Source organism: Anguilla anguilla, chromosome 5 (assembly GCF_013347855.1).
Source record: "Anguilla anguilla isolate fAngAng1 chromosome 5, fAngAng1.pri, whole genome shotgun sequence".
Lineage (NCBI taxonomy): Eukaryota > Metazoa > Chordata > Actinopteri > Anguilliformes > Anguillidae > Anguilla > Anguilla anguilla.
This window is the reverse complement of record NC_049205.1, coordinates 8413773-8427242: the sequence shown is the minus strand read 5'-3', so window position 1 is coordinate 8427242 and position 13470 is coordinate 8413773. Positions and strand designations below refer to the sequence as shown.

Genomic DNA, 13470 nt, shown 5'->3' with positions numbered 1-13470 from the left:
ACTAATGATTGTTACATCAGCATTAGAATGTTCAGTTAAGAACATTCTAATTACATATTTAAAGGGATATTAAGAAAAGCACCATGATGCACAGAAAACTTATTTTAAAAGAATTTCTTTTCTTTCTTTCTTTGGCCTCTTCAGAAATGAAAAAAAGAAAAAATGGGCTCAATCCTAAATTACTTTGTGTTGTTTCACTGGGGTGCACTGGGCTTAGAATTATACAATGTTTCCCACAATAAATGCTGCACTCACCAAAAATAAAAAGCACACCGGTTTCACAAACACATTTTTAAAAAGATCTAATCTGTTCACAGACTAAACAAACAAACAAACCAAAATGCATTAGTTTGCTCTGCGGACAAATTAAAATCTTTGAAACCATGTTTTTGAAAGCTTCATAGTTTTTTCTGCAAGTGTGTGTTTTTTTTTCTCTCTGTCCTGTCAGCCTGCTCCCCATGCAGCTGAGGAGGCAGCTAGAACCGTAAAGCGCAAAAACGCAACTTTATTCAAAACTGAGCTTACTTCTTCTCTTTCCCACGTCGCCTTTGGAGGTTGCAGCTTCATTCAGCAGGACCATCCCCATGGTGATGGCAGCATCTGTAGTCGTCGTCAAGGAAACGCTGGGCTCCGTGTAGCCGGGGCAGAGCATAAAGGGAATCTTCAGAAATAGATTTTTTTAACGTTTCAGGGAGCTGCAAAGTGGCAAGCTCTACATTTACATAAGCGCCGATTTGGTTAAGAAACGTTTAATGGCAAAAACACTGTTTTTTGCAGACACCCCCAAATCCCCATCCCCTGAACTGCATGATTAGAAGCTGTGGCTTGATTAAGAAAAAAAAAAATTCAGGACTTAAAAAGTGGGCAGGTGATGCCTTCAAACACCCAGGACTTTACTGGACAAAATGGCAGGGCTCTGTGGCCAATGACGGGCCTGGCCTGTATATTCACGCCTTCATTTTCTATTTTGGTTCAAATAAATGAAACCCCCCCCCCCCCCCCCCCCCGCCTGCCCCCCTCCACTCCCTTCCCCATACAGATTATTATCCTTTTCAGTTCAAGTTAAATAATGCATTAGGGTTTCTGTGCACTTGAACTGCAGTTCGAGTGCTGGGTTTTGCAATTGTCATGGCAGCAAAGGTTTCCACAGCGTCGTTGAGTGTTTGCCGGCTTGATTCCCTGGTGGGGCACAGTCTTCATTGGCTTCAGATAAAATATCTAGTTGTGTGGAATGGATAACCTGTATAGGGCTGCTGTGGATGATAGGAAAGGAAATAAATGAACCCCCCCCTGCCTGCCCGCCCCCCCCCACCCCCCACTCCCTTCACCACACGGATTATGAAAGAAAGCGCAGCTCTCCAGTTAACCTGAACCTGCATCCCCCTGGAGAAACGGAGGCAGCGGACGGCCAGACGATTAGCTTTCAATTACTTCACACCTCCTTTTGTTTTCCTTTGGCTGCGTTTTGTTTTCGCCCGCGCTGGACGAGGAGGCGGCGATACTGGCAGACGCTCGCGGACGGTCCCGTCGGCCAACGGGATCGAGCGCTTCCGCTTCAGGCACGTCGGCGCCCGCGTCACACCGCCGAAAGTGCACGGCGGGGGGGGGGGGGGGCGCGAGGAGGCACGGCGGTACGCCACGGGCTCCCGTCACCGCTGCAATCGCCGCTCGATTCGGCCGAGGTGCGAAAGAACCGGAGACAGCTCCCGCTCGCCGTCTCCACGGAGTCCTGTGGGAGCTGCTCATTGGCTCAGCAGGCCAGTTCATGGAGGCCGCGCACTGGGTACCTAAACATGAAGGGATGAATGGGAATGGAAAAAAATCTCCTTCTATGGAGCTCAGAATCGGTCCCTGGAGAGTAATTTAGTTTGGTGTGAAGAATTTTTTTAATTCAAAAGTACTTGTCCATTCAACGTAGTATAATTTGGCCTGAGTAAATTCATAGTTTTGAATGGACTTCAGTGGAGAAATTCGTTTTTGGCACCAAATTTCAATGTCAATCTTCGGTCCCCTGGTAGGTTATATGTTTGCAGAACACTCTCAGTCAGAGCGAGCTACAGGGTCGATTCCGAGCCATCGCTGTTGACTGACCACCCTCAGGTTAATATGTCGGCTGTTCCCGGAGGCCCGGGGGGAGCAGCAGGTCTTGCCCTTTCCCCAGCTCTCGTTTCCTGGACGTTTACACACTTTGGTGCGCTGGACCTGCACTGCACTCACCCTGTGCTCAAAAATGTCACTGCAGTGCATTTTGGGGGGAAAAAAAACACCACTATATATCTGCACAGCTTTCCAATTCAGCCAATTAAGTCATTGTTGGAACAAAACCCCAGAGTTATTATAAGAGGAGTCAAGGCAGACCAGGGCTCTATGCTAACGTTTTTTTTTTTTTTGCCAAAGAGCACAAGTGTTCTTAAGTTGGAAAACCTCGGAGCACACTACTACCTCCCAATTAGCAGTTGTGCTCCTAAATTATTTTTCTAATGAGCACATGTTAATTTTCAGGAGCAAATGCTCCTAAAATGGGAGCACTGTAGTGCCCTTGCAGACTGTGGATGGGAGAGATCTAGCCATGCAAACTCATTCGGGGCTTGGGTCTGCTTTGGAGCGGTCTGTGTGCTGTCTCTGGCAGTCTTTCCACCAGTCCCTATTTTAGCAACACTATGGCTATGCTAGCCCTCCAGAAAGCCAGTTTTCTGCAGCAGGAGTCCTGGATGCAGGCATGCTGCGTGGGCGGAGCCTCTGGTAACCGCGGGAAACGGAAAGGATACTCAGTAGGAGGATGATGTGGGACTCTGCCACAAACTGGGCCTGGCTGCTTCCATGGATGTAGCTCTGTGGGAGAGGGTAACCGAACCAGAGAACAGCGGTGGGGGGTGGGGTGGGGTGGGGTGGGGTGGGCAGATAGAAGAGCGGGGGGAAAAGAGAGAGAAAACAAGAGAAAGTTAGTGTAAATAAAACAAGGACACACAGTGCCGTTGAAGTGAAGCACCATTCTAAGTGTTAATACTGTAGCTCCCCTTGTGGAGAATCTTCACCCTGCTAAATGTGAGCGAGTCAGTCAGTCAGTCAGTCAGTCAGTCAGTCAGTCAGTCTGTCAGTGAGTCAGCCAGGCGCATGAGGTGCTTTGCATCTATTAAAAACTGACAACACTGTTTAAGTCCTCATTTGAATCATACATTATACTCATCCCTGAGCCCGGATCAGGCCTCAGGGTCTTCCTCAGCACCATTACGCTGACAGCGCCCCCCACTGGCAGTCTTAAGCACAGGGAGACACTGCCGACTGTCAGCCAAAACCAGCCGCTACAAAAGCAGAGACTGTAAACCCTGAAAAAATCCCCAAAAACAACATTCACCCCCTCACCCCTGAAAAAACCCGCCTCCTCTCACTCCAGTCTCCTAATATGAATAAATGCCATCGCGGAATGACGATCTCTCCCACGCTGACCTCTGTGTTTCGATCACCATTGCTGGTACAGTTGTATCATTAATTCTCAGTCATCTACGCGTTCTACATCTCATCTCTTCTGTATTGTTCTGCTTTATAAAGTTGTGATGTTTGGGTCTCCCCGTGAGAACAAGCCTCTTCCCTGAGTCCCAGTTTACGGAACTGGGCTCCAGTCCCGGCGACTTAGCTTCCTGAGCCGCGCGGGAGTTTTAGCTGCATTAAACGGATGGAAGCTTGCAGTCCGCAGGCTAACGGGAAACCGCTAACTTCAACTGGGGCTCTGGCACAACGCTTCATTCCTGTTTGTCAAGGAGGAGTTTTCGGTTTGCAGTCCTTCTGGGTGGAGAAGAGCCCCCCCCCCACTATGATCAATCTGGGAGGGGCCGCCTCCAGCCGCCATGATGTTCCCCAAATCACAGCAACCCGTTCCTCGAGAGAAAAAAAGTGTGTGTGTGCAGGGGGGAGGGGGAGGAGGGTGTGAGACCCTAATTCTAACCAATTTCAGAAAGCAAACAACGGCAGTTTCCTCGGATAAGCTCATGCGACCGGCCGCCAGAAGCGAAACGATGTCCTTGCAAAATGGCCGCACTGAGGCTCTTAAAAGCGGGACGAAGCCAAATCGGCGTGAGCGACGCACATCGTTATTCAGGGCGTGAGCCCCTCCCGCTGCGCGTGTGGGAGACCCAGCCTGGTGGAGTAGGCAGGTGCGCTCATGACATGTCTGCAGAGTCTCTTTATTTATAATGCATTGGGGGGGAGGGGCTGGGGTACGGGGGGGTCGGTTTTCCGCTAGGTAGGCAGGAAAGAAGTGAAGGAAAAAAAAACACTGCTGCAGCGGGACTTTGTTAGACACTGGGCTGCTGGGTGTGATTCTCCGTACGTCTGAACATTGTCTTAAGTATTTGAGATCATTTTCATCTCAAATAGATAGTTTGGTACTGATGAATATGCCTAATTAAGTGTAATTAAAATGATACCTAAAAATATAAAATGCATATTCAGACCCTTTTTCTCTCTTCCCCAATTTGGCAGCGTCTAATTATTCCGCATTTGGAAACGGTGTGCTACCCACACACACCGCTCCAGGATCACCGCGTCTGAAGCTTGAGCTCTCCCTCTTAATTCATCCGCCTGCGAGCTAGGAAAGGCAGTACAGTGGCTAGGGCACTGGACTCGTAACTTGGAATTTGCTGTACTCTGGAGTCAGGTACTTAACCTGAACTGATTCAAGTAAATATCCAGCAGTATAAATGGACTGCGTGTAGACTGCAAGCTTTGCGCGCTAGCTCGATGGCTAATAGCGTCTGCTTAAATGGCTACTTTGCTTTAAATAGTTTAAAGCAAATGATGTAATGCAGCCCAGGCAGTGCAGTACTACAGGAGAGAGCTAGCGCCCATGGGAAAGGAGATGCTTCTCTTGCTGCTGAGAACTGGTGACTCACTGGTGCTTTGGAGCATTGTTGGGAGGAACTAATGTAGCGGTTTTTAGGGGTCAGTGGATCAGTGTACCGGAACGTGGGGCCTCTAGTGAATTCTGGATCCTCCAGGTGGAAAAATGGAAGAGACGCCTTGAGAAAAAGAGGAGATGGATGCAGTGGCAGAAAATGAAGGGAGCGACTGCTTTTTGAACCTGAACGATAATCTCAGGTTCGAGGAGGGGGGGGGGGGGGAAGACAACTGGCTAGAGCTGTCTCTCTCTTGCTTCACTTTGCTGAAAGCAAGCAGGTCTGCCGTAAAATATATCACCACGAAGGAAATCGACAGGAATGAACAACAAAGTAAACAACAAAGCATTTTTCAGGTCGAGTTCCGTCAGTAGAACAAAGGCGCAGAGAAGAGAAATGGATATCGGGGAGCTTTTTTTAATTTTTATTTTTTTTAACCCGGACAGCTGTCATTGCCTGGAACAGCCTGCCAGCTGAGGCAGCAGTGCCAGACCCTCCTGGGGCTTCAGGTGCAGACTGGGCGCACTGTTGGACACGCTAATTTGTAGGTAAATGGAGAGAGAGCCTGGATGGGCTGAATGCTCTCTCCTCATCATCATCTTCAGTAAACCATCCCTTCTCCCGGCCCGCAGAAGGGAAGCTAAGCGGTGTTTTGCAGATCGCGGTCAGCACCACACGGCAGAGTAAAAAAAGAGGCAGAGGAAGGAGGATCGCTCTTCGCCCCGTTTCGGTTTCCCCCGGCAAACGGATGAGGCGACGCCTCCCTGCTCATCCGTCTGAGACGGGCCCCCGAGAGGGGGGGGGGGCGCTAAAAAGCGCAGCGCTCCCATAAACCACCGCGGTGTTATCAGACCACGAGTCTGCTGTTCCCCGTGCCGGTCCCCGCGCCGGTCCCCGCTGCGTTAGCTCAGTGATCGAGTCCGCGGAGCTGCGTCGGTGGCAGGCCGTAGCGTCGCTTTAAATCAGGGAACAACGGAAACACACGGCGCAATGCTGTTTGTGCAGTCAGCGTTAAAATGGCCGCTGGCATGTATGTGTAAGTATTCCCGGCAACAACAGGAAAACAAACCGTTTCATGTGACTGTGAGAGTTTACACAGCCTGACAAGCAGAGTGCCACAGAGCTCTCATTGCCCTGTGTTGTGACAAGCCATTTTTTTTCCCAGTATAGCAGTGTACTGTATGTGAGGTCATGTGACTTCATCAACAGCTCACCGCTCAGCAGATCACTGCCACCGAGACAGACTGCTGAGAATTCAAACGTTCCGTCGCCTATGGCGACGCGATCAATCTAGTACAAACCTACCACGGACACACAGTGCGCATCTGAATCGCGAATCGCCACCGATGGCATGGTAGGGCTCCAACGGACGGAGCTGATGTGTCATCACTATCAGACTTGTGCCGAGCTGTGAAAAATGTGCGCTTCGATGTTTGAAGTCTGAGCCACCGAGGAGACGCTGCAGCTCGGTCAACACGTCCCCGGCTCGACTGTGTCAATCATGTGTGCGCGAGTGAGTGGGAGAAAAATGATGAATACAACTGGAGATTCTGTTTTCATTCTAGACCTACACAAGGTATTTTGTCTTGGTATGGAAATATTCATGCCTGATATTACTGGCAGTATAATGGCTTTTTTAGCCTGACATTTTAGCCGGTTTGGATTACTGAAGTTCGTTTTGTGTTTGTTTTTTGACACTGCGTTAGTTAATATTTCGAGGCTCGTGAGAGGTGTTTTATGTCTTTGTACATCTTTACTCCCATATTTATTTATTTATTTGTTTGTTTATTTATTCATTCATCATACTTGGGGCTCGAGGCTGATCTCCATTTGCCATCTTCATAAATACAGAGGAAATATCTTCCGTTAATTGACAACCGGGGAAAAATGCTCCTTAAAAGTGTCCATAATGACAGCTGTCCTAAAGGAGATGTAAATTCTGAGGGTTTTATCACCGCATACTCTGTTCGGCGTCATTCATTCGATCTTAAAAGGAGAACGCACTCTAGATTTTTAGTGCGGGTGCATTAAAAATGCGCTGTTTTGAAAGCACATTATAAAAACATTATTTTAAAAAAGGTCAATTCTGATCATAGAAGCTACGGACTGTACAGCATCTGGTTGTTTTCTAATCCCAGTCCATTCAAACTTGTTTGTGTTTGTGGGGTGTGTGTGGGGGTGGGGGGCGGTAAATCCTAAAAAAGCTGGAATGAGGTGATGGACGATATAACATTTAGGAAAGCGTGACATTATTTCCCTTCCCCTCTCGGTAATGACGGAGCGCGCTCAGACCCCGCTCTCCAGGCTAACAGGCTCGCTCCCTGCCCTTTTACTGATGGCTCTCTCCATTGTTTTTGTTCGGCGCCGCGCGTTGGTTTTTTAACAAGGCTCCCGCCTCGAAAAGGTCGAAGGGATTTGCCCGGAGATCCAGACGAATGGAGCGGTGCGACGGGAACGACGTTGAGAGAGGGAGGGAGGGAGAGAGGGAGGGAAGAGAGGGGGAGCCTTTACGCTGGATTAATGAACGCAGCAGAAACCCCTGATTACGCGCCGCTGAGAGAACAGCGAGCGCCCGGTGCTCGCCCGACTCGCTGGAAAAAAAAATAAATTAAAATAACGATTCCAGTGAAACCGAAGCAGAAAAAAAACCTGTCGAAATATGGCTGCTTGTACGATGAACAGGGCAAATAAAAACAAAAGGTGAGAGAACTAGAGAACCGGACAGATTTGGAAAACGATCGATGTCTGCGTGACCTTTGTCGCTGCAAAAGAGCGAAAATGGAGAGCGGTCTACGGCGAAGTGTGAAGAGCCGCATGTCGAGCAACGCGACACGCTAAACCCGAAAATCCGAAATCCAGGGAGAGACACCCGCCTCAAAGCGGAGGGAACCTCTGAAGTGAGTGTTTAGTGGTTTTTCTCCACGGCCAAAAAACTGAAATTAGATTCACCGTTGGAATGCTACACACTCCTGTGTTTCCAGAGGCACAGGAAGACCTAACAATGAAATGTTAGTCCTGCGCTTGTACAATAAACACCTGCCACTTCCTGTCACAGCCGGTCACCACTTCATCAGCAGTGGCACAGTTGCTAGGTCGCAGCTAAATGAGAAGTCATCAGTTGATGTAAATGTGATTGCACTTTAAAAAAAAAAAAAAAAAAATGTGCAGACTGAATGAGAATATTGAGAGCATTAACTAAAAATTTAACCAGTACACGGAGCTCAAACTGGGCATTCTTATTATATATACCTCCACAGACAGAGAAGTACTTTTCACTCTGTGTGGGGGGGTGGGGCGGGGGGGGGGTTTGTTTTCACAAACTTCAGCAGGGCGCAACATTTTTCTCGGGAGTGAAAAATAAATGCAATAACGTTAAATAAAGCAAGGAAATGGTAATGTGTTGACAGGAATATAAATATCGCGGTTAATATCATATTTCACAACCCCCGGGCCCCGGGGCTATACTGAAATTGATATATTTGTCACACGGCGGTGGGGTTTGATGCGTTTTGATAGGCTCAGGGAACAGCCACCGCGCCACATTCCTGAGTGTTCCGGCCACATGCCTTTCCCGGCTTGTATCTTCCCAATATTTTTCGGATGATTTTCTTTTTTTTGAAATGACATTTAGTGTGCAGTTACGCATTTAACCTTCAGCAGCATTATCATCATCGCTCGCAATGGCGCAGACTTCCTGGCTTGGAATGTGCGCGCTGAGATGTGGACAGAATGTGTTGCCATAGAAATGTTCCTGTTTCTCTGTTTTCCATTATTGATATGGACACACAAAAATGGGACGCATAAAAGGAGTATGTGTACAGTGTGTGTCTATATATATATATATATATATATATATATATATATATATATATATATATATATATATATATATATATAATTAGTGAGCACCATAATGTTTTTTTTCTTGATTTAGCTCTGTACTCCATAACTGTAGATACATTTTGGATTCACAATACAGACTTAACAGCACACTTTTATGCATAATAATTTTTTATCCACCTTCCCATTTCTTTGGACAAAATTCTTCACAGGTGTTTGATTAGTCCGGTGTGTTCAAGTATAGCAAAGCTTTCAGTATCTAGTCTTGATTCTAGGCTGCTGGTTGCTTTATGAGTCTGTTTAAAAAAAGTCAGAGACATAGGCCAAACCTTAGGCTAACCAAAATCAACCATTTGGAACATGATTAAGAATAAAGACAGCACTGGTGAGCTCAGTAATCCCAAAGGGCCTGGCAGGCTATATGTGTCCAGCTGTTTTAAATACATGTGCCAACGCTATTGCTAATGGAAATGTAACTGCCCATCAATAGATGCCTTTGCATTTACTTTATGATGTTGCTTTTTTCATGAACATACATTCAGATTAGACTGTTCTCAACAATACTGTTCACCAAAAGTGTGCTGTGAGTGCAGATTAGTGTGACATAGAGACAGAATTTCGTGCTTAATTATGTGTACGAAACGGCGCGTTAAACGTCTCTTATGTTGGCAGGGAATCGGGGCATTTCACGGCGGTGGGGTATAAAAGTGACTAACCCCTGATCGTGCTCGTATGTGTTCTGCAGCATAAAAGCGCGAGCTGTGTCTTTTTCCTCACACCTCACCTGATCAATGCGAGCACTCTTTGAAGTTTAAGGCCTTGATTTATTCGGAGAGAACCGTCATCCGCGGGGCACTCAAAATTTATACGAGGCGATAAAACGGCTGGCTGTGATCTAAGGCTCGTTCTGCGAGCCGGGACCGCACACACGCGCGGGCGGGGGGGGGGGGGAAAGGAATTTCCGAGCCGTATGTCAGCGTGACGCTAACGCGCGCGGGCTAGCGGACTCCGTTCCCGAGCCTCGGAGCTCGGCGAGCGAAAACTCGCCGCCCGAGCGGCAGCCGCCATCCGCTGCGACGGCCGTGGCGGGAGAGGAGAGAGAGAGGAGCCCCATTGTATTAGGGATGAAAGGAGAAACGTCTTCAATGCGGCCCTGCACAGATCAGAAGGCCCCGAGAACCAACCTCCAGGCCGACTGAACTGCGAGATCGAAAGGCACTGGAAATGGCTCGTGACTGTTTTCATCTGTGTGGGGGAGGAGAGGGGGAGGGGGGGAAAGCCCCTAATAGCATAAATACAGGAAGAAGGCCTAGTTCCGGGGACTAAAAACTTGGTGTAAAAACTTACTTGGGTAGGGTGGGGTGGGGTGGGGTGAGGGAAGGTGGGTAGGGGAGTGCCAAAACGGCCACAGGGCCCGCCCGCCCGCCCGCCCGCCTGTTTTCATCGTCCATCTGACACCCCGAGCAACACCTTCTTACCCCCCAGGACGCGCTAGATTACCCACCGTGCACCAGGCCTAAAAATAACCCAGAGGTGCGATTCCGAAATCTGGCAACAGAGTGAAACCAAGATGAGCGTCCTGTGGCTGAGGAGCCCAGTTGGATAAAACGGTTCGAAGCGCCTGACAAATTAATCCAGGGAGCCACTGCAGGATTCAGGGCAGCAGCTGCTTAACACTGTAGAACGTGGAAGCACGTTTCTTGTTTTCTTTTTCTGCATTATCAGTATTTGTACGATAGATGTTTTATGGAACTACCGTGTGCAGTAGTAATAGTAGTGGTTTTATGCACCAAAAATGTACCCAAGTTCTTGGACGGCCATTCTGTGCATTCGCAAATCAGCCTTGTCACGGTCCTGTAGCCGGTGCGTGATTACAATGCCCAAGTGAGAACTTTACTTTTGGGAGTCATCCTCGCACTATAAATATAGATTACGCTCTCTTTCTTATTTTTCAGAAAGCTGTGCCTCGGGAGCATCAAGTGGCAGTCAGTCGAGCTTGTAAAATGATGAGCAGTAATTGGAAGCCATCGACTCCCTTTTGGTGAACGTGCCTCGGGCAAAAGTTTGTCTGCCGGTTATTTCCCCCAAAATCGTCTATTTACACGAGTGTGACTCATTAACATTGAAATGGCCGCCCTCCCACTGTTTGCCTTCATAATATTGCTTTCTCCGCACTCTGCCCCGCTCCCGCTGTAATTAAATCACCCATTTGCTTCAGAGATTCATTTTTAATCGTCTTTGTCCCCCTAAATCAGAAATAATGTCCCTGGGAAGAAGTCCTGGAAATCTTTGCCTGTAGTGTGTGTTTATTTAACGGCTTGCTCCGTATCTCAGTCTGCTTAATGCGCTCTGTGGAGCAGATTCTGTCACGCTGAAGCCAAATATTTGCCATTTGTATTTTTTTCCCCCCCCCGGTATCATCAGTATCACGCTGCAATAAAATAAAACTAGACCGAAAAATGTCTTCCTTTTTGAACCGCGTGAAAATCGCTCGGCCCACAATCTTGTATTTAAGACGGCAGCCATACTGCCCGTGGACTTTCTCTTGCCGTACGGTTGAATCTGAGCTCGCCGGTTGGGTGTGGTTAGCACTTGGACCGTTATCTTTAAGAATTCTTCTTTTTTTTTTTTTTTTTGTTCACCATCACACTTTGGCAATTTCAGCAATCAGCAAAACTAACTTAGCCCAAATTATGTTTGTGAAAGAAAGAAGTTTTGACGCTTACGTGTTTACGTGTAAGTCGCAGTAAAGGACAAACGTTGATTGAGCGCAGGCTGCCGTCTTTTGGATGATCAAGGCTAAATCACTTCCGACTCGAGGCTGTCGTTAACGGTTCCACGGCGCTTACTAGAACCTACCATTTGCCCCATAAACTTGCGCAGAACGTTTGATTTATTTCAAACCGGCGCATCCAAACGTGTGAGACTGCATTTAATAACCTATAATTGCGGGATTTCATTACCTTAACCATGCAGGTCAGCCGAGAGAAAGTTTTAATTTATGATCACTATCTGACGGAAAAATAAATAAAGAAAAACAGGTCGTTAAAACCACACAAGGCGAAGCGAGAGGGGGAAAAAACACGAACGGCAGCATTTAATAAACAGGACTAATCAGAAGGGAAAAGGCATAAATGCCTCTTGGCTTACTGCATCTGTATGCGCTGGTTAAAAATAATTTGAACTGAATTCACTGCTGCCTTTTTTCCCCCCTTGCAGTACTAAGCTAAAAATGTTCATTTCTTGTACCTTGTCAGTTTTTTTTTTTCTTCCTGCAAGCACCTGGCTATTGTCATACTCTTGTCACCAGCCTTGATACTGTGACAACTGAACGGCCCTGGCCTGTGGTAAAATGCACAGTGTATCAGACACAGCTGAAGGCAGTGGCTTGTGTTTGTGCAGTGTATATTACATTCGCCTTTTGAGTCCGCTTCTGTGATCTCAATAGGGAACACAGGGGCAGAGGAAACGCCAGCTTAGAACTAATGATGTTAAACACCACACAAACCATGTGCCAATGCTACATCATAATAATAATGATGATGACGATAATGATAATACAAATATGCTGATTACTCATGCCCATAACTGCTCATACTGAACCCTGTTCCTGAAGACCTACTGTCCTGTAGGTTCTCACTCCAGCCCTACCAAAGAGCACCTCATTCAACAGCTAGAGATCTCGTTGAGCTGCTACTAAGTAGAATTCAGGCGTGTCAAATGCAAATGAACACCAACAGGACGGCAGCTCTCGATGAACAGGGTTGGGCAGCCCGAGCTTATACATTCCCATATGTGTCTCAGCTCAAAACTATCTGCAAATGTCTTTCTCCTTTTTGTCAGCATTAGTTTTCCCTCCCTGCCACTAATCAGAAGGGTTTGCTGATGTGAAGACAAAAACATGTAACTAAAGCAAGGGGCAGAGAGTGTAGGCAAATTATGTCTGCCCTATTTTTATACTTATAATGGTACTGTTTAGGAAGCTACATGGCAGTCAAATGGGCCCAATCTTGTAGAGATCCTGTCGATGACTATACAATCAGAAATGTATTGTTTGAGGTGCTTGTTATTGTAAGATGATGGTAATTATGTTTGTTATGATGAGGAGCGGAGACATTGTGATTGCCTTCGACTGGTCATGTGACGCACCTGACCAATCAGACTAGTTGCACACTTGTAGTTCCGCCAGACATATTTACCAGAGGACACAGAACTTTTTTTTTTTTTTTTTAACTCTGTTGATCTGGAACTGTACATTGTATCAACTTCTTTTCTTTTTGTGAAAATTCTAACTCCGTTAATGAAATTCCGTTGATGAATTATAAAATGCGTGTGGGACAGAAAATGAAATTGAAAGCTAGATGAGGTAAATTACATGGACCACTGCTCCCCGAGCCTGAACCAACTGACTGGTAATGATTAAAACAACTTGAATTTCTAAATTACACAGTAAGTACAGGTGATCCACTCCACAGTCATTGAGCTCTTTGTAATTACATTAATGGGGCTCCCTAGTGGTTCTGTCAGTAAAACCACAAGCACAAGCCGCAGTCGCAGATTCAAGCCTCCTCGCCATTGGCCGATAAGGACCCCCCGAGCTGCAGCCGCGGCACACGATTGGCCTCCTCCCACCAGGGGCTGAGTGGGGTTAAATCTCGGCCTGAGCTGAGCGTGCTGGCGGGTGCTCGAGTTCTGTCTGGGTCCGGTGACGCCCGGCATTACGCCTGACCGAAGACCA

At 47.3% G+C, this 13470-nt stretch overlaps 1 protein-coding gene across 1 annotated transcript in view; it reads right to left on the bottom strand.

Annotated features, from left to right (window-relative positions):
• Positions 1-13470, bottom strand: part of tusc3 (tumor suppressor candidate 3) — a 55399-nt gene that overhangs the window by 3709 nt on the left and 38220 nt on the right. The window contains exons 7-8 of the mRNA XM_035416558.1: positions 2769-2832; positions 526-600 (exon numbers count right to left, since the gene is read on the bottom strand). Coding sequence (XP_035272449.1) covers positions 526-600; positions 2769-2832 — 139 coding nt within the window. The remainder of the gene's footprint in view (positions 1-525; positions 601-2768; positions 2833-13470) is intronic.